The following is a 21,863-nucleotide window of genomic DNA, read 5'->3' on the forward strand; positions in this document are numbered from 1 at the left end:
TTGATCCCCAATGAGGGAAATTTGGTTACAGCAGCTCCAAAAAGAAAGGAAAACAGGGAATATAAACAGCATCGATAGCAAAAAAGTTTAAAAAGCTTTGAGCAAGTTTTAATCAATTAAAGGGAGAAAAAAATCTAACAGCATGAAATAATACTAGGAAATAGAATAGATAATTATTTGTTGTGAGGCCTCTTATATTTTTACACACAGAACCAAAGCAACACGTATTTCAGTGTTTTTAAAAAAATGATTCTCTAATCTCCAAGTTAGAAACAAATATTTACTGTAGATTACAGAAAAAAACTGAAAGAATGATTTAATAAGTGGATTACAGAGAGAACAACAACAGACTATTTATTTAGGCATGAATACTGAAATTAGATGTAACTTACAGTTAGAGGGCAAAACGCAGTATTAGCAAAAAAGGTTGTCATTTTTAGCGGGGAAAGGGACATGGCAAGACATTTGATTTGACACTATCGACAGCCCTGCTTTTCTATTCACTTGTGTTTCAGTAAGGGGCAGGCAAAATAAGATTTTTCTCCCCCCAGCTCCTTCCTTCCTCAATATTTACACTATGGTTCCTTCCAAAGCATGGGGTGTGAAAACATTGTGATAAGTTTTCTTTTATGATAAACTGTGAACATTTCCACGAGTGGAACAAAGACAAATAAACGAAAACAAATGGCGGAAAGCTTCTCACCTGAAGAGACGCCTCCCTCGATCCGACTACTCTCACAGCTCACTGTCTTTGACTCTGTTAGGACTGTTGGCCTGTCAGAGCAATCAGAAGCAGTTTGATTAATGTTACATCCACTCACCAATGTACATATGCATTCATTTTGTGTGCAGCCAAAAGAAAATGTCTTTTTTATAGAAAAAATAAATCTGTCTATAATAAAGATAAAAGTCAAGGCGTTGTGCATCGTCAGTGGTGTCTTACTCCAGAGTGGCTGCTCAGGCTGACAGATGTCTGCAGAAGAAATGCTGGCCCCTCTTTGATCAGACGTCGGCATGTGATCTGGACAGGCCAGAGAAAGGGAGGAGGACTTGGGGGGCTGTCACCACATGACACGTAAGTGCAAACAAGGTCAAAGATCACTGCTTGCCTTGTTATTTATTTACCACTGTCAATAAAATTAGAACAACATGGAATCACATTCAGATTTTTAGAGAGGTGCTGCCTCTGAACGGTCACAGAATAAAACACAGATCTCGATATGCATCACTTAAACTTAGGAATAAAACATTGTTCAGCAAAAAAACTTTAAAAGTAGTAATAACTCACTATTTATATCACCTAGCACTTTTCCACACAAGGCAAAAAGTGAGTCAGTTGAGCCAAATTTCTGAGAGAATTCTGACTATTAATACATCTTTGCTTTTCATATAATTTAACATCTTATCATGTAGTGTTTTTGATGGCAATCTATCAAATCAGAGTAGTTTTCAAATTTGACATTATTGACAATGACAAAATGACAATAAACGACGAGTGTAGTCTGAGAGGAAAGTCTGTTGGATAAAAATGATCGACACATCTGTAAACAAACCCAATCTAAAATTTATTTTTCAACCACAATATTTGATGAGTTGTGTTAAAAGGTATAGCCGGCCTGTTGCAATTCTTTGTCTGTCAAAAATAAATCTTTTTTGATGTTGACACAAAGTGTTTTAAGCTGGTAAAGCAGTGACATCACTAAAGTGACAGAATTTTGAATAGACTCTGGCTTGTTCTCTTAAGTAACCCCCTGTGTAAAGAAATACCCCTTTAAAGTTTGGACATCGTATTGTTCTTTATAATAAGCATGAGCCTTTTTTTTTTTTAATTCGTAATATTTTAAAAGAAACTAAATGTATTTCAATCAGGAGAGACAAGTGATATTAAGAATGAATTTATTACAGTGAAAAAGTGATTGACAGAATGAGATTTGACAGAATGTTTTGGCGCTTGGACTCTATGGGGTGGAAGATGCGATTTAGTGATGAAGTCCTGCTCGTCATTAGGATAGATCCCCCCATGGAGTCCAGACCCTGGTGGTGGAGGACTGATGATTTGATGAGACCGAGTTGGAGAAGAATTGATGGGAGTTGACTCTGCTTCTGAAGATGGCGGTGATGGGGAGGTGGAGGGGCGCACGAAGCCAGCTTGAAAGAACTAGGGAAGAAAAAGGATCATATTTAAAAGGAGAGCTGAACGATGATAGGCCGAAAACGAAGGAGGAACGCTGCGCCATTGGTTAGATGAGGTCCGGTGACAGAACAGCTGATTAACCCACGGACGGCCCAAACTGACAGCTCGAAAATGACAGCGTGAAAAGAGTGACTGAGAAACCTGATTGTGGATCACTTAAAGTCTTCCTTACTGAACTTTCGCTAAGCTTCATATGTGGTTTACTTGGTAGAGTAAGAAAAGTACATTTGGGGAAAGTGCACCTTGTAACAGACCAACTCATTTAATAAAAGTTGACTCCTCAACACAGTTGTTTATCAGTATTAAATTCACGGCGAACTGATACATAACTCTAAGTGACTCTTAAAATACCTTAAATTATGTTGTCCAATCCAATCCAATCCAACTTTATTCAATTAAGCACTTTAAAACAACCACAGCTGACCAAAGTGCTGGACAATAAAACAAAAGTTTAAAAAAGGCATAATACACAATACAGAATAATTTAAAAGATATAAAAATGCTATAAAATAAGTAAAATACATAAAATAAATAAAATCATCTTACTCTGTGTCAAAGGCCAGGGAGAAGAGATGGGTTTTAAGACACGATTTAAAAACAGACAGAGAAGAGGACTGTTTAAGGGGCTGAGGTAGGTCGTTCCAAAGTTTAGGAGCCGCAACAGAAAACGCACGGTCCCCTCTGAGCTTCCGTTTAGTTTTGGGCACCCTCAGGAGCAGCTGATCAGCTGACCTGAGGGTGCGGGTCGGTGTGTAAGAGTGTAGAAGCTCAGAGAGGTAGGGTGGGGCAAGACCATTTAGGGATTTAAAAGCAAATAAAAGAATTTTAAAATGGATCCTAAAATGCACAGGCAACCAGTGGAGGGAGGCTAAAATGGGGGTAATGTGGTCATATTTACGAGTGCCAGTTAAAAGACGTGCAGCCGCATTTTGTACCATCTGGAGACGGGGCGATGGAGGACCCACTAACCCCCACATACAAAGCATTACAGTAATCCAGCCGAGTGGTCACAAAGGCGTGGATTACTGTCTCGAAGTGCTGCCTCGGAAGAATGGGCTTTATTTTGGCCAGCTGCCTTAAGTGAAAGAAGCTTGACTTGACAACAGCCTTGATCTGATTGTCAAGCTTTAGCTCAGGGTCCATTTTAACCCCTAGGTTTGTGATGGACTGCTTGGAATACTGGGCCAAGGAACCCAGATCCACATGAGGGGCCCCAGAGGTACCACCAAAAACCATCACTTCGGTTTTATTGTCATTAAAATTTAAAAAATTAAGAGCCATCCAGGCTTTTATGTCCTCAAGACACTCGAATAATACTCGAAGAGAGTATTCACTGTTCTTTTTAAGTGGAACATAAATCTGACTGTCATCTGCGTAACAATGGAAAGAAATGCCATGTTTCCTGAGTATAGAACCGAGTGGGAGCAGATAGAGAGAGAAAAGGAGGGGGCCAAGAACTGAGCCCTGTGGGACTCCACATGTGAGAGGAGCAGAGGAGGAAGAAGAGTCACCAAGGCTAACACAGAAGGTTCGATCAGACAGGTATGACCTGAACCAATCCAGTGCTGTGCCCCTGATGCCCACCCAATTCTCCAAACGAGAGATCAGGATCTCATGATCCACAGTGTCAAAAGCAGCAGTCAAGTCTAAAAGAACAAGGATAACACAGTCACCGGAGTCTGTAGCTAAAAAGACATCATTGTAGCTACTCTGGCCAGCTCAAAAAAGGACTTCACGTTTCGACTGATGTCCACAGACGTTTATTTATCTTCTTTATATCTTTGAAGTCAAGGAACACCGTGAAAACTAAAATAAAAAAGACAAATACCGTTTTAAACTCTTCATGTCATTATTTACATAAATTACAAATTCAGTTAAACAAAGCACTACAAAATAAAACTTTACCGTGTGCGCCTGTATGACCAGCAGTAGCGTAGGAATCGTTGTTGTCTTATTTCACTGTTTTTTACGACCTTATTACCCTTTTTTCTGACTCCGTTCCTTTAGTTTCTCTCGTCTTCTCCCGCTGTCCTTTACACATTTCCGCTTCTCGTCATATCCGCTCAAGGTATTTTCTTGCAAAAACTACTAAACATATAAAACAAACTAAACATAAACTATGATGCCACGCTATTTACCCAGACAACTGTGCACTTATCAAAAAGATAAAATAAAACGGAAAGAAATCTCGCACTTGTCGTCATGGCAACCCATTCACAACTCTGTAGCGCCAGCTACAATCATTAAAAACTCTGATAAGAGCTGATTCAGTGCTGTGCAGGGGTTTAAAACCGGATTGGAAAACCTCTAAAATATTATTCTGCTCCTCCAGAAATGCCATCAATTGAACGTGAACTACCTTTTCTAGGGTTTTAGAAAGAAAAGGCAGTTTGGAGATCGGCCTAAAGTTAACAAGAACTGCAGGATCCAGACCAGGTTTTTTAATCAGAGGTTGTACTACTGCATGTTTAAACAGTTCAGGGACAACACCTGAGGACAGACTGCTATTAATGACTGCAGTAACAGATGGTCCTACAGTGGGGAAAACTTCTTTAAGTAGCCGAGGAGGAAGAGGATCATTTGGGGAACCTGAGGGTTTCAACTGACCAACAATTTCCTGTAAGGAAGTCAAAGTCACAGGCTCAAACTGGTCAAAGACAGCAGAGCAAGGGATGGAGATTGAAGGGTCATAAGCAGGGACTGAGATTTGAGCCCTAGCACAAGCGACTTTATCAATAAAAAAGTGAAGAAAGTTTTCACAGACAGCAGGAGAGGCTTCCATGCCAACAGTCTGTGGGGCATTAAGAATCCTGTCAATAGTGCTAAACAAAACACGAGGCTTGTGACAGTTTGACAGAATAATATCTGAGATCACGTCTGTTGTTCCTGCATGGGTCCATACCATGTCCATACATCGCAGTCACCTCTAAAGTGATAGGTTGTTAAAAGAAATGTTGCTTCTCCTTGTGTTGCCAATCGCCCTTGAAAATAAAGACGTTTTAGATGTAAGCACTTATAAGCACATGTACACATCTAGAAGAGAAAAAAACGTGATGTTCTGCGATACAGCAAGACGATATTATTAATACGGCAGATTCCTTTTACAAAAATCAATAGTTAATAAAACAGAACTACGACTTTTCTATATTAATTCCTATCAAAAGCTCCCATAAATTCACGTCATAATGAAGGAAACTGGAAGATCCAACAACAGGCAAACAGATTGTAAAAGTTGATATTTCATTGCCATTAATTAAAAATTTTTTTGGGAATTGACACCGAACTACTCATGTAATATTGGAAAATACAAATAAGGTCTGACATTGATGTTGTTAAGATAAAAATAGCCTGATGAGGAAAACATAAGAAATGATTGACACATTTTTAAACAGAGTCTGGCTTGTTTAGTTTTTTTTTTAGGGTACAAAGCTTACCCTGCACACACAGTACAAAAAAGAGCCACCACAAATACGATCTGTACTTGACCATCTTCCTTGACCTGTCTATTCAAAGCTATGTGTGTAGTAAAAAATGCCAGATTAAAAAAAAGTAAATAAAAAAAACACCATGAAATAAAATGTTGGACTCAACATAAATCAACAAAAATAAAGCACAACATCCAATGTATTAATCCATGTTAACAGTGAAATTATGTTGTGTCTAAATAAAGAGAGTGATTACAAACAAAATAACCCCTGGACAAAATCAATCTTGATGAACAGTGAACCAAGAAAAGAAGAAATGAATGATATATTTTTTAAATGTCTGTCTAAATATAGAAGAACAAAGAAAGAAGACACAAACTCGTTTAGTAGGTCTAAAGAGCGACTTTAAAAATGTCCTCAAAAACAAAGTTGAGCCACTCTCAGTGACCTCTCCATCACTCGGCGTAATGGTGCCACCTAGTGGTTGGTTAAGACCCTAATTTGAGTTGAGTGGCTATGTCTCAGATCAACCACAATAACCAAAATTATCTGTTCATCTGTTTTTAAAATTTTAAATCAACACACCGTCTAATAATAACAATAATAAGTATAATAATAATTACATGTGTGTATATATGTGTCTCTCTAAAAATAAAGAGATACAGTAGATCCACCCTTATTTACAGTATGACATCACTTCTTACCTGTTAAATATCTTTAAATAATATCACAGTTTACAGCTATATTATTTTAATTGTTTCAGCTGTTTTTACAAACAGACATTTTAAGCTGTACCAATAATAACATATTTTTTTCCTTTTTATTAACACACTGTGTCCTCTCTGTCTTCTTCTTGGATTTGGTTGTTACTGTATGTTTCCAAAACTGTACAAACGGTTTATGACTCCATGCACACAGATTTGTAAACCATTAGAATTGGCTTTACAAGCTTTGAACCTTTCTCAAGTGGGGTACACAGATGCTCTGGGCCCATTTTACACCCGCTTGCGGACTTATCGTGAGATAACTGCGCTCCTACGTCATACCTTTCACAACGTGTGTGAGGCGAGAGGAGAGAACGTATACTTGAAATGTATACTTTTTGTGCTCTCAGATCGTTAATATGACATATAGTAAAAATTGTTGCTTAAATGCAGGCCTTCCGACTTAAAAAACCCAAACAGGACTTGCTGAACTGGCTTCATTTATGCGTAATGATTGAATAACAAGCCGCCCAGAATAAATAAGTGGGCTGTGTTATTTTCCGGGAAGGTGCGTCGATTTTTGGCAGCTATTTAACACAGGTGGTCTTTGGAGTTTATCACAGTCAGCCATGGGTCGTCCTGGGGTTCAGACGTTGACATGGACACTGTTTGTCTACCTGAGTTTGATGTGTGTGGATCAAGCAGTGGCAGGGCCGTAAGTTCACTTTTATTGTTGATAAATTTGATAAAATTCACACTTTTGTTTGATTGTAAGTTTAATTTAAGTTTAATACTTCGATGCTCAATTTGTTGTGTGCAGGCAGTTCATGGTCACCATTCCTGCAGTCATCGAGGCTGGAGCTGAAACGCCGTTCTGTGCGAGCCTCTTGAAGCCCAATGAGACCCTGGTGATGACTGTATCTCTGAGGTCCCTGCAGCAGAATATGACTCTCATGGAGGAAACATCCAGTCAGGAGTTTCATACCTGCATTAAGTTTACGGTCAGCTTTTTGTTTTGCTTAAATCCTCTGTGGAAATGTTGTAACTTTTAAAAACTGCCATATAATGTCTTAATACGGACACTGAAAATGGAGAATCATAACGCAGGGTGCCAAGGAAATGATCAGCTTTCACAACTATTGAAACCCTGTGCGCAATATTCGGTTTGTGTTGTTTATTTTGGCGTCCCCTGTAGACAAAGTGGAACCTCTGCTTCTGTGCCTATTCCCTGCCCTCATCAAGCGGTTACACGTTTAATATATTATCTGGAAAATGTCACATCACTTTACCCACTGGAGCTTAATTTAAAAGATTAGATTTTAATTTCCATCAATGGGAAACACTAACATGAGAAATCTTATACAAGGCAAGGAACACTGATTAAATAGACCGGGGTAATCAAACACAGACACAGGTGAGGACAATCAACAGGAAGGTAAAACAGGCAGGAGTAAAGACAACACTGGGGACTACTATAATCTAAGTAGTTTATTGGTTCTACACTACAATTGGGTCCAGTTCCCTGTTTTCATTCGCAACGAGAAGACACTAAAAAAAGTACCCTTCTTTCACAGGCTCCTTCAGTTCAAGAGGAAGTCCGGATGTTGGAGGTGCAGGTCCGCGGGGCAACTTTTAACTCAAAAGAAGTCCGAAAAGTTCTGCTCAAAGCCTACCAGCCCAGCACATTCATCCAAACGGATAAACCGATCTACCTCCCAGGACAAACAGGTTGTTAGATAGTTGTCTGGCTTTCAATTTCTTATTACATAAAATAGGTGTTTATAATTTATTGAGTGGTTGACTTATTGCTTGATGATTATACAATGTAAGGAAATTTGCGTCCCCCTTTAAATGGTACCACAACAAAGAAATGATATACTAGAGACAAATGTCGTTTTTGTGCAAGGTTTAGGTGGATTGAAAGTAATACTCAGAAGATGAGGTTTTTTAACTTCATATCTCTTTGCACATTTCTCAGTGAATTTCAGAGTCGTCTCTCTGGACAGCAAGTTGAGACCTGTCAATCGCTTGGTAAGAGTGTAAACGGCCTTTTCCTGGATTATTAGATTTTATTAATCTAAAGATTGGTACTTGGGCTGATCTTATAATAGATTTACTGAAACACTTAAACGTGATGTATTGTTCTAATGTAATGTTTAGCAGTTTGGTCTTGAAACTAGCTAGAAAGCCAACCTAGGTTTATGATGGAAGCCTCAAAGAGTAAAATAAATTCAGTGTTTAATTGCCAGTTAAAACTGGAAATGATGAAACACAATGATTTTTCTATGGAAAATGAAATGTAACCAAGACACTGGCAACAATGACAGAGTCAAAATGTCCTCTAATACAGCTTTCTTTTTTCACAGTACACTGTCATTGAAATTAAGGTAAGAAAATATCTACTCACCTTTTTCGATGTATCGGGACCTGTTTCACAAAAAGATGTTGCACACTAACTTGTGCAAACATGTCAAAAAGATGTATAATTTACAAATCTTTCAAAGTGTTCCCTTGCACCCCTAACTGCGCTGCAGAGCGAAAATGAATCTCAATAAGTTATTATTTTTTTGATTGAAATGAACTTCATGCTGTCATTTGGGAGAGAAGTTGGCAGTTTGGTCCAGGCTTTATTCTGTTTTGAATACACGTTTCTCCTGTATTTTAATTTTGCACCTTCGTCATATACAGGATTCAGCCAACAACAGGATTGGACAGTGGTTACAAAAACAATCCAATGGGAAAATATTGCAGCTGTTTTACTCCTTAAACTCTGAGGCTCGTGAAGGAACCTACAGTGTCATTGTGTCGATTGGGGTTAAGAAAATTGTTCACACCTTTAAGGTGGAGAAATACGGTGAGTTATTTCTCTTCATGCCTTCTATTTCAATACGTTTGTATTGAAGCAATAATAAAATGTTTTTGTCTGCAGTTTTGCCGAGATTTGAAGTCAAAATAGATGCAGCTGGTGAAGTTAGAATCGGACAAGAAGACATCAAAGTTGTAGTTTGTGCAAAGTGCGTCAAGCTTCTTTCATTCATTCACTCTTAAACAAACTAACAGAAAATGTCTCTATTCAAACACCATGTTTAATTTGTCTATGTAGATATACATACGGGCAGCCTGTTCCAGGAAATGTTACAATTGAGATGCACCGACCTCTCGGTCACTATTATACAAGGACCTTTGACGTCACCCCTGATAATCCAGCTCGTGTCCCTGAGATAACACCCCCATCTCACATGGAGATAAAACAGGTAGAGTCTGCTGGAACCTTACATGCATTACTTGACATTCAACATACTTCTAAATAAAGAAGAAAGTATATAAAGTCTCCTGTTTTATCATTACAAAACAAAGAACAGAAGATTGTTTTCCAGCTTGAACCAAGCTTCAACAAAACTGGAGACTGAACCTCAATGTCCTTATTTTGATTTTAATTAGTCTGTTAAATTAAACTTTTTAGGCGGATAAGACCGGCTGTGCAACTTTTCTTATCAAGATGTCAACTTTCACAAAACTTGACCAAAAAGTGCTTCAAGATTCACTGCAACTCAAGGCCAGCGTGGAGGAGGAGGGAACAGGCAAGTGTCAATCTTGTTTTGAAGTCTATTCATTGTTGATATCTTTATGAGCTTTAACACTGAGGCTTCTTGTACAGGTATTGCACACCATAATCAGAAGAGACTTGATATATCCTACGTCATCGGAAATGTTTTCTTCATTAACACACCCGTGATTTACAACAAAGGATCAGATGTGAAGGGAAAAGTAAGTTCACGCTCACTCGTGCATCAGATCCTGAGCACAGTCTCAGCTTTTCGTTTAGTCATGCAACTTTGTGCTTTTAACAGGTCAAAGCTGTGACTTACGACAACACACCCATCCCTGGCATGAAGGTGCAGTTGTTTGAGGAAGTGGGGTGCTCTTCACGTCTGCTGCAGAATCTCACAACTGACAGTGAAGGTGTCGCAGCTTTCACGATCAGCACAGCTGAGTTTAAACACGACATCCAGCTTCTTGTAAGTACGATGTGAAACTGCACTAGAAACTAAGACAACATCAAAACACACAAAGGTTTAGACCTAAATGATCAATACGCTGCTACTGATCCTCTCTATGCACAAATATCTGCTTCAGACTGGATTTTGGCGTCTTATGAACAGGAATGTACAGCTTTCTGTTTTGTCGGGTTGATTGATCGTGTTGGTTGGGATTTGGTTTCTTTGCAGGGAAAAAGTCGAGAACAGAATATGTGATGTACATACTTCTGTTACACCTTTTAGGGATCTGTATGTTCATATAGACGCAAACAAGACATCAATCTGACATCACTACACACATACTCCCATGTTGTCATAGTAAGTTACACAGGGTTGTGAAGCTGTATACTGAGTTGTTTTAGACTCTGCAGCATATTATTTCATCATAGTTTTCATGAACCTGAAAACGATGTTGTTACTTTAAATGAACAGGTTTACATTATAAACCCAAAATGATGTGAAGTGAGTATTATTTCAGAGGAGAGGGTGGGAACTCAAACTGAAGTTATTCTTTGATGAACTTGGTTGAAGCTCAACACTCATAGGTTCATTTCTCAACTTCACCCCACAATCTAGGTAAGCAGCGAACCCTCAGTGAGATACGATGAGCATCAATCTCTGTACTACGAAACCGGAGAGCACACACTGACCTCGGTCAAAGCTTTTGCTCCACAAACTAAAACAATCAGCTACCTGGAGGTGAAGAGAAACTATCGACCACTTGCCTGTGATACAGAAGCAGAAATCTTCATCCGTTTCGTTGTAGTCGGAGAAGTTCAAGGCTCTGCTGATGTCATGTATCTGGTGGGTGAACTGTTTGGAAGTCTATTCATGTTCTTCTGACAAACAAGAAAAGCACAGTTTGTAATCTGCCGTAATAAGAATGAGGTGTCACTGTGAGAGAGCGTTACTTATTCAGTGTGTCTTTTAAACCCCACAGGTCTTATCCAGAGGAGCCATTGTATGGCAAGGATTCAAACAAGTTGAAGTCCAAAATAAATCAGGTATTAAAAGACTGGCTTGAATCAGGAACTTTCTTTCCATGAAGGCCCAGTATGTAACTTTTAGTCTCACCTCTGGTTAAAGGGGGGGGGTGGGGCTGGTAAGGCTGAACAAGAACAATGCACACCACTTTGCCCTGTTTGCAACACATGGGAAATAATTTAAGGACTTTCAGGAACACAAAGAAGTTTCACTTCAGTGACAACAAACTGAAAGAAACTGAACTGCTGTTCTCTCCTCCTTGCAGCTGATCTTTGATATAAGTTTTAAAAATATAGGATTTCTTATCAATGCAGCAAAAGTTTCTGCAACCATGAGAACTTGAGAAAGTATCGGCTCTGCACAGGGTATCCTGTTAACCATTTCTATATTTCTGTCTGTTTCAGTGACTGAGGGCGAGATGTCCTTCAAGTTCAGAGTGTCCCCTGAGATGTCTCTAGACGTCCAGGTTGTGGCTTACGCTGTCCTCCCCAGTGAGACGGTGATCGCCCACAGTGCTGACTTCTCCACTGAGAAGTGCTTCACTCACAAGGTCAGTGTGTTTTGTCTCACAGACTTTGCTTCTTAAACACTTTTATTGTGTCCCACTGACAGTTTTTCTTTGTCAGGTGTCACTGGAGTTTTCTCCATCCTCGGCTGTCCCAGGAGAGGAAAACATCCTGAAGTTGACGTCCCATCCTGACTCTCTGTGTGGACTGAGTGCTGTCGACCAGAGCGTCCTCATTAAAGAGCCCGGGAAAACTCTGGACGCAGAAAAGGTAAATGCTTCAATAAACCTGTCTATTAGTCTCCATCAAGAACCAGGGGACTCTCTTTAACATGACAGATTTGTCCCCTGTTGGAAACTCATTCAGCTGCCTTTCTTTTCAGATATTTAATCTGTTACCAGTCAGAAAATCTACACGTATTCCATACTCAGCTGAAGACCCTTTAGAGTGCCTGACAGTGAGATCAACACATCGCCCACGGCATGCCACAGATGATGCTTACAATGTTTTCCAGGTAATTCTTATGAAATGTTTGAAATATTTAAAAAAAGGTTTTATTTAATACATTTTCAGTGAGTTTCCTTTGATGTTTTATCTAGAGTGTTGGGCTGAAGATGGCAACCAATTTGCTTATTCGGACGCTATCGTGCCTCATCGATCGACAAGAATACCACATACCATATGGTGACCACCGGGGCTATGGTGACTTTTTGTCTTTCATTTATCATACTGGACTTGCTCATTGACACTCAGAAGCTGTCAAAAGATTTAAAGCACAACATGTTCTGATGGAATATTTTCTGGTTTCTATACAGAAGATGATCTTCTTTGCGCGGAGGCTGAAAATCCTGACGACTCAGAGGGAGTTGTAGAGACTGTCCGCAGTTTTTTCCCTGAGACTTGGATTTGGGACCTTGTGGAAGTTGGGTGAGCTTCTATCACACACCTGGCAAAATGTCCCAAAGCATTTCTACCTTTTACACATGATTGTATGCAGTGACACCTGCAGGATTACATTTTATAGCATGCACTTCACAATAAGCACTACAAACGTTTTGATGTGATTTCAGTAGCTCATTATGTTACACCAGAGATTCCCATTGAAAGCCGTCCTTCTATGTGGTGAGTGGACCGGCTAAAGACTGCACCTCGAAAACCTAAAGGAGAGAGGAACCAAAATTCAGTTCAGACAAAACAACATGCTGGAATGTAACTATTAAAAAACATAAATCTAAGGGCGAGCTCAGGCTGTACAGAGAAGATTTGAGCTTCTTAACACAGTTTAGGTCTTATTTACTGTACCAAGCAGGATCACATCAGCCAATCAAAGAAAAGAGACGAGAACTTGATAAAAATGGATTGACTTAAGAGTTGTTTGTTGATCCATCCTACACTGCTTTGATGCTGATGAACTGGTTGTCATCAGGTTTGAAAGCACTGTGCAAACTGGTAATGCTGTTATTCAGAGTGACACTTGATGTAACATTTCCTGATTTCTTCAAGTCATAATGCAGACCTAGGTGTTCATTATTTTTTCTGCTTCAGGGAGACTGGAACAAAGGATGTGCCCGTCACTGTCCCTGACACCATCACCACCTGGGAGACGGAGGCTTTTTGTTTGTCACCTCAGGGTTTTGGTTTAGCTCCTCGTAAAAAGCTCACCGTCTTCCAGCCTTTCTTCCTGGAGCTCAGCCTGCCTTACTCCATCATCCGAGGCGAGAACTTTGAGCTGAAGGCGACCGTCTTTAACTACCTGTCCAGCTGCATCATGGTAACCAATGTTTATAGTCAGATTATGCTGTGGCATCCCTTCTGCAGTGAGACAAACATTTTAATCTTCAAGAGCCCCCGGGGTCACCTGGAGTTTACCCCCGCTGCACTGAGAGTATCCTGTTTATCTTTTTACTGAGTTTAACTATAAATATTAAAAAAATATGAGGTAATGTGAAGGGGTTAAAGTAAATAGTTAGTTGAAAATACTCCATTAAAGCAGATATAGCTTCAGGACTACAACAACGTACTTGTGTCTCTTAACTTCCTGAAATCAGTTAAAATAATGTCAACAAAAACCTTTGACACCCGCAGTCACATAATCAACTTTATTTTCTGGATGGAAAGCTTATCGATGTGATTATGAAGAGCTTGTTTGGATCTTTTTTTAGATCAATGGTTGTTTGCGTTTTGAACATGATAAAATACAGTTGTCTCTTTTCAACAGGTCACTGTGACTCCAGCCCCCTCCTTGGATTACACGCTCACCCCCCTCTCTGGTGACCAGTACACGTCATGTTTATGTGCCAACGAGCGCAAGACCCTCAGCTGGATCATGGATGCCACAGCTTTAGGTGATGGTCAAGTCTATTTGTGTTTGTTTTTAAACTGTTTGTTTTCACTCATGCACTCTGAAAATGTTGAGTAAATGTCAGACCAAGCCACTCAAAAACAATTTTATACTCATCGTCACCATTCTCCTGAAAAACCCTACAAACTAGTATATAAAGTTACCTTTTTGCCGACACTGAAATGGATTTAAAGTTGTTCTCATACAAGTGTAAACAGGCTGTCTGGCATATTGTTGATAATGTTCTCACTTTGTTTCAGGGGTTATGAACGTGTCTGTGACTGCTGAGGCTGTGGCGTCTCACACTTCATGTAACAATGAGATTGTGAGCGTGCCGGAGAGAGGTCGCATCGACGTGGTCACAAAATCCCTCATTGTAAAGGTTTGTACCTTACAGCACAATGAAAAAGGATCTCTAACTCATACAGAGAAACTTCAACTGATGTATCAGGGTGTTATTAATCGACGCACTCACCCTGCTTTTACTTGGGTCAGGCGTCTTCAACAGCATTATTTTTGTATTTGAAAAACTTGACAACTTACAGTATTCAAGTCATACTATTTTTGTGTGATCCTGCAGAGCGATCAGTCACTGTTTACGTTTATTTGAAGGATTAGTTAGTCTTTATCACTAATGAATACAGTGTCTAATTTAAAGCAGCGTTTATGCATCATAGCACCAGGCTATAAAAAGAGACTGGACATGACATTGAGATCAGCTTTTCTTTTCTGTAGTATCACAGTATTATCATTAGCATCTCATGCTAAATATGTGGAAGTGACATCATTTCTGCTCCTCAGGCTGAAGGAACTGAGGTGATCAAGACCCACAACTGGCTGCTCTGTCCCAAAGGTCAGTGTGGAAAAAGCAAAAGATTCTTCCCCACATCATCATGTCGGTCTTTTTGAATTTTATTCGGAGTCCTCGTTTTGTTCTTCTCTGTAAAGGATTTGTTTTGTGTTTACAGATGAGACTTTGACAGAGGAAGTCGAGATATCGCTCCCTGAGAATGTGATCCAAGGATCTGCCCGTGCTCTTGTTTCAGTCCTGGGTAAACTGGTGATTTCTCTTTGCTGCAGTGGAGTGATTGTCTTCACAGCTATTAACAGACTTCAATGTGTGGCTTTGTCCTGAAAGGATTTATGGACCTTAGTATTCATGGTGTTTAAAAAGAGCTAAGTAATAAAGGTGGCGGAAAGCTCAATGAACCTCAGTCACCAATCTTTCTTAGAAGACATTTCTTCTCAACTCATCCAGTTTTTTTTTTTTTTTTTTAGATAATTCTGACATTCCCCAGCATTTTCTTTTCTGGGATTTGTTGCTGTAGGTAAAGACAAAATCAACAGTCAAGTCTCAGAAGTTTACTTGCACACATCTAAGTGCTGAAACGTCCTTATCTAATCAAATACCCAAACATCCAGAATATAAATCTCTGTGCTATATAAGCCACAGTCTGCCACTCGGAGAGACCCCCAAAACAAATGATGACACTATCTTCCTTACAAGTCCTTCCGACTGTTTGGAGATTTTCTTTTTAGCTGAGGAAAAATCCCGGATAAGAAACCTTTGGTGAATGTGAAAACTGTGTAGGTGGGTTTTTTTCTTCATGAGACCCAGTGTTGCTGATTTGATAAACTTTTAACCATTTACAGTGAAATTGAAAGTGTCCACAATTGCAGCAATGAATGAAGTCTGTGTTTTTGTTCAGGTGACATCCTGGGCCGAGCTCTGAAGAACCTGGACGGGCTGCTGCGGATGCCATATGGATGTGGCGAGCAGAACATGGCTCTTCTGGCCCCGAACATCTACATCCTCCAATACCTGAAGAACACACAGCAGCTGACCCCGGCCATCATGGAAAAGGCTGGCAACTTCCTGACCAGTGGTGTGTATCTGTTGTTTTCTTAGGAATGCGAAAAATAAAATATTCAGTCTCTTCCATCTTTCAACTAACCTCATCGTTTTTACTTACTTAGAATAAATGTTGCATGATGTGTTAAAAACAAAAGATTCCTGCAGTTAGGATAGTTATACAGATGCAATAGAAGCTTAGTCTCCAAATGGTTGTCATAGTAACATCACATTTTAAACCAATTAAGAAACGACCCTACTCAAAAAAAATCTTGAATTCAAGAACTCACATACTGAGGGACATAACGAAACGTCAGCATCGCCTCAAACTTCCTCTCTGTGAATCTTCCTGAATATTTCCCGTCGTGTTCTCACATCAGCTCACCTGTTGAAAGTGTTCAGTACAGTCAATCTGTTTTCATCTGTGATTGTTTAACAGGCTACCAGAGACAGCTGAACTACAAGCATCATGGAGGAGCTTACAGCACATTTGGAAGTGGATCAGGGAACACTTGGTGAGAACATTACTGAATCCTATCCACATGTTCTGTGTAGACAAATGTTTCTATTTCTCCATTATGCATTCAGGTTGTTGTTGTGAATGTCTAATCTAAGTAAGGTTAAGATCCTTGTATGGTTGGATGTAGTGCAGGACAAACACTCTTTCAGTCTTTAAATTTCTTTAGCTGCATTATCGATCTTTTGATACTACTCAGAGACATGGAAATAAATGTTTAAGCCCCTTGTTGTTGTTACTTCTCTAGAGAGACAGGAAATGTAAGGGGATGTCGTGCACCAAACAAAGGCAGGATTGGGAGTAAAGAGGTTCATTATCCAGAACACCCTGCAGCCAATCAGAATCAAGTCTTCACTTAGATGTTGGTGTAACTTTGTTTCATGTTCTCAGGCTGACGGCTTTCGTGCTGAGATCCTTCGCCAAAGCACAGTTGTTCGTCTTCATCGACCCAGAAAAGATTTCAGAGTCAAAGTCTTGGCTGGTGAGCAAACAGCAGGAACATGGATGTTTCCAACAGTTGGGGAAACTCTTCCACAACAGAATGAAGGTAAACACAAACTGTCTGTGTAGAAATGACAAACCAGTCAGCTCTGTGGGTCAAATTTAAAAAAAAAAAAAAGGCTTTATCGGCACATATTTATATTTCCAAGGTGAAAATGATTCTGTTAATAGATACGGAAGAGCTGATTTGTTTCATATCTTATCAGCTTAGAGAAAACTGTGTGCAGAATTGTAATTTTGATTAAACTTTAATGTTATTGTATCGTTGGACATCCCTGTCACCGTTTGCTTTCTCTCTTCAGGGCGGCGTCTCTGATGAAGTGACTCTCAGTGCGTACATCACTGCTGCCTTCTTGGAGATGAACTCGTCTGTTAATGTAAGTACAGACTTGTTCAACAGCTTTGTTGTGTGTGTTATATTATAGAGGTAAAACAACAACGTCACACTGAATTAAAAAGAGGAGTCGAGGGGCGTTGAGAATGCCCAAATTAAAATCTTAAAGAAAGTGTAGGTGACTACAGCTGATGTGTGCTGTCAATGATTTAACCAATCAGAGAGCAGTAGAGCACCAGGAGCTGCAGCATGTGCTTCACTAAAGAGACACATTCAGAACAAACAGGGGTTTGAGCTTTCTGTCAGGACAAACTGTTCCATCCAAAACACAAAAAGAAGCTCTGGACAGCCAAAGTGAAAGTCAGTCAGTGAAACGGCTTTAACTGATTCTGCTGACTGTTTACCTTTTGTGCCATTAATCTCTGGAGGCTGATGTGATTTGTATCTCGCAAACTTTAATTGTTTTCTTCACTTAACCGTGAAAATAAGAGACGGACAAGTCTGGACACGTCTTCTAGGTTTTCTTTATCCAGGTCATTTCTGCATTTACCCAAATGGTACCTCATGGGCACCATTTCAGTGACGCACAGATGACTCTTTATTAAAACAAGATTATTTTAAATGTCAGAGTTTTGACGTCACATTTTAATTTATTTATTACGATGATTACTTCCTTATCAGATCATGTGGCTTCTTAAACGTGTTGCAGGATCCTGTGGTGAAAAGCAGCCTGTCCTGCCTCAGGGAGTCCATCAGTGACCTCAGCAACACCTACGCCACCGCTCTGCTGGCGTACGTCTTCACCCTGGCAGGTGACATGGAGACCCGTGCTCACCTTCTGAGACACCTTGACACAGTTGCAATACACAAAGGTGAGTCTTCCCCCTCAAGGAACCCCCTCTGGTATCGTAGCTCTGACAGTATAGCTCACCATGAGTGTGTTTGTGTTTCAGGAGGTTACCTCCACTGGTCTCAGAGCGCAACAGACACCTCCTCTCTGTCTGTGGAGATCAGCTCTTATGTGCTGCTGGCCAAACTCAGCATCTCTTCTCCCACTGCTGAAGACCTGGGATACTCCACCCGCATCGTCAGATGGCTGACCACTCAGCAGAACTATTTTGGAGGCTTCTCCTCCACACAGGTAACCCTGAAATAGAGTCAAAGTGAACTTTTTTAGAAGAGAAATACTTTACTAAAAATGTTTTCAGACAAGCCTGTGACTTAGCTAGAAACTCTTTTTATAAACAAAGTTAGCCAACATAAATTTGATTGTACACAAATGCATCAGGAAGGGAAGAAGGAAATTACAGTTACAAAACATCTAAAGTCTTTTGTTTTCTTTAAATGTATTTTCTATAGTTTTAGTTGTTTCTGGCATTGCTTTTGTCAGCCATCATTTCCTCCTGTAAATAAAGCCTTCATAACAAATACTACTGATCTCGTGTTTGTCGTAGGACACAGTGGTGGCTCTCCAGGCTTTGGCTCTCTACTCCACCCTGGTGTTCAGTCCAAAAGGTTCCAGCACGGTGACGATCCAGTCTCCCAGCATGCAGCTGTTCTTCGACGTGAACCAAGAAAACAAGCTGCTCTACCAGGAGCAGGTGCTGCAGGGCGGGGCCGAAAAGTACAGCCTGCAGGTGAAGGGAACGGCGTGTGCTTCAGCGCAGGTCAGTAAACGTGGAAACAAATTGTTGCTGATAACACTAATAGAATCCTCTTGATGAACATGTGGTATGTTTTATTTCTGTCTCCACTGTGACCCATTCACACAACACTATCTGTCCTGTAAAGGGAGAAAACAAGTTTTAGGTTCACTGCTCCTGCAGCTTGGACTCTGCTGCAGGAGGATTTGTGTCTGGGGGAGCGGGTCTCTTAAATGTGTTAAAAAGTAGACTGAAGATCCATCAGGTTACAGATATTAATAATACTTTTCTGCTCTGTGACGGAGATGTTGAATGTGTTTCTGCCTGTCTTACATCAGGACACTTTCAGGAAAGACCTTCTTAATCTCAATGAGGCTTTACTGTTGAAATGAATCTGATGTCAAATTTCTTTGAGTTATTTTCTGTCTTCAAGTTTATTTAAAGTCAAATATCGCAGCAAGTTTCTCACAGTCACAGCGCCAGTACATGTTTGGCCTTTACATGCTGCAAAGAAAAAATGTACAGCTTCAAAATCAGGTGAGAAGAGTTGAAGATCGTTGTAAACTTGTTTTCCAGATTTCTCTTCACTACAACATCCCAACTCCAACTGCTGTCCGCACGTTGATGGTGAATGTCGAACCAGAAGCTGACTGTGGCAGCGCCTCTAACAGACGCAGGCTTTCCCTGAAATTCAAGAGCTTGTAAGTTAAATTTCTACACAAACTGGAACCAAATTCCAAATAACTTCATAATGGATCACTCGCATACCTACAAACCGCACACAAACACTTTAAGTGTTTGTTTGAATCAGAGGTTGTCTTTTTGACTTTTTTGCCTTTTTTATGAAGCGGGCTCAAAAGCTGTACAATCCTGATTTGTGTATCCTAGTAAAACGCCTTACTGACTACTGTAGTAAAAGGCACCTGATATTTGCAGCAGCACCCAAACGTCCCCTTTTTCCTCGCCTATCACAGGGTGTAAAATAGAATGCATACGTATACTCTGTACATGTATAAGCTGTAATGTTGAGAACAAATGAAAGGACACATCTTGTGGTCAATGACTGATTTTGACTTCCAAGAATTATCTGACAAAACCTACACTGCAGTGAAAACATCAATCTAATGATGTCTTTGTTGTCAGGCCAATAACTGTTGTATGAAGGAGCTCACAGTGCACTGAGTACAGGATAAGTCCCTGTGTAACTAATTTACTGGTGTGTACAGATACAGCGGAGCGGAGAACAATACAAACATGGTGATCCTGGATATCAAAATGCTCTCTGGATTTATCCCAGACCCAGAGTCTTTGAAGAAGGTCAGTTATACCTCATTGTTAACCTGAGAGATGATGATGTCACCATGATGGTGATAATAATTTGCTGTCTCCTCACAGCTCAAAAGCGCCCCGCTAGTGGATCGTGTGGAAGAAAAGAAAGATCATGTTATGGTTTATTTTACGGAGGTGAGATGAGTCAAAGTGAGAAATAAAAAGTAATGCTCTGCACATTAGTTTCAAACATTATTGTCTGTTTTCTTTTCTAATAGTTGCCGAAAGACACACCCATCAATCATGAGTTAGCGCTCATACAGAAGCTCTCCGTGCAGAACTTGAAGCCAGCTGTTGTCAAGATCTACGACTACTACCAGCCAAGTGAGCTAAAATTACAGTCTTTAAAGACAAAGGCTGACTGTCTCCTAAAAACCACAGCCTTTGTCTTTAAAGTACCTTTTTATTTGTAACTCTAAAAAGTCACTGCTGTTCCAGGTTGGATTGGGGAGCTCAAAGCCAGAGGTAGCCAGAGTCTCTAGCACAGCTGTCTGCATGCTAGAAGCCTACTTTTATTTGACTGTGAAGCAGAGTTGTTTAGGCCTGAGAGATAAATGGGGTCTTTTAAGAGATCAGCCAAGATTGGAACAGCCTTCCCTCAATGATCTCTAAATGCAACAAGAAAGCTATCATTTTATTTAATTGGCTCAGTAATTTGTTTTTGATCGTTTTCTTCTTTTCTCTCAGGTGACCAGGCTGAGACTCAGTACATCTACCCCTGTGTTACAGGAAAGGAAGTGTGAGAGCGGCTTGCTTTCCAAACATTAAGTCATCAGATATTTATTCTTAATTTTTAGTTGTTTTCACACATGCACTCTGAATAATTTCCTTTTTTAAGTTTACTTTTTTAAGGCAGGTTGAACCCCAAATCTTCCAGAATTGGTTGTTCACACATGCACCTGTGTGTGAGGCTATCCCTGTCTGATACATCCTCCTTTGACCCCACTGGTCTAAGGAGGCAAGATGTAATGTAAACAGCTGTCAGCTTTTTGATTGTCCTGCTGTCTTTTCATTTGCAGCCTGAACACTGATGTTGTCTTGATGCTTCCAGTAAGAGTCAAAATAAACATGAGTTTTATTCCAAGTCACATCTGCTTGAGTGTATTTATTTTGTTATAAATGTATTTCTTTTTTGACCACTTGATGGCAGCACAATATGCCGTTGTCCCAAATAAAATGAAAAATTCTTCAACTCATCTAAGCAGATTACAAGGAGAAACGTGTAATGAGACTGGTGCAGGGTTATATTTAGTAAAATTATTTGGAATAATATACACTCAACAAAAATATAAACGCAACACTTTTGTTTTTGCTCCCATTTGTCATGAGATGGACTCAAAGATCTAAAATTCATTCCAGATACACAATATTACCATTTCTCTCAAACATTGTTCATAAATCTGTCTAAATGTGTGATAGTGAGCACTTTTGCTTTGCTGAGACAATCCATCCCACCTCACAGGTGTGCCACATCAAGATGCTCATCAGACACC

The 21,863-nt window shown here is 39.9% G+C and overlaps 1 protein-coding gene across 1 annotated transcript; it reads left to right on the forward strand.

Annotated features, from left to right (window-relative positions):
* Window positions 1-6,490: 6,490 nt before the first annotated feature.
* Window positions 6,491-21,343, forward strand: LOC306830023 (alpha-2-macroglobulin-like). Its single transcript, XM_079353240.1, has 34 exons — window positions 6,491-7,038; window positions 7,144-7,324; window positions 7,898-8,051; window positions 8,302-8,354; window positions 8,690-8,710; window positions 9,012-9,177; window positions 9,253-9,337; window positions 9,427-9,577; window positions 9,787-9,904; window positions 9,982-10,091; window positions 10,175-10,342; window positions 10,940-11,167; window positions 11,304-11,367; window positions 11,752-11,897; window positions 11,974-12,123; window positions 12,236-12,310; window positions 12,692-12,780; window positions 13,399-13,624; window positions 14,072-14,198; window positions 14,455-14,576; window positions 14,996-15,047; window positions 15,163-15,246; window positions 15,904-16,080; window positions 16,486-16,561; window positions 16,954-17,110; window positions 17,367-17,441; window positions 18,108-18,270; window positions 18,352-18,539; window positions 18,853-19,065; window positions 19,618-19,742; window positions 20,268-20,358; window positions 20,437-20,505; window positions 20,589-20,694; window positions 21,058-21,343. The coding sequence occupies exons 1-34, from the start codon at window positions 6,953-6,955 to the stop codon at window positions 21,111-21,113; spliced, it is 4,152 nt and encodes a 1,383-aa protein (XP_079209366.1). The 5' UTR covers window positions 6,491-6,952; the 3' UTR covers window positions 21,114-21,343.
* Window positions 21,344-21,863: the final 520 nt, after the last annotated feature.

Source organism: Symphodus melops (genome assembly GCF_947650265.1).
Source record: "Symphodus melops genome assembly, chromosome: 10".
In the NCBI taxonomy this organism is placed as follows: Eukaryota; Metazoa; Chordata; class Actinopteri; order Labriformes; family Labridae; genus Symphodus; species Symphodus melops.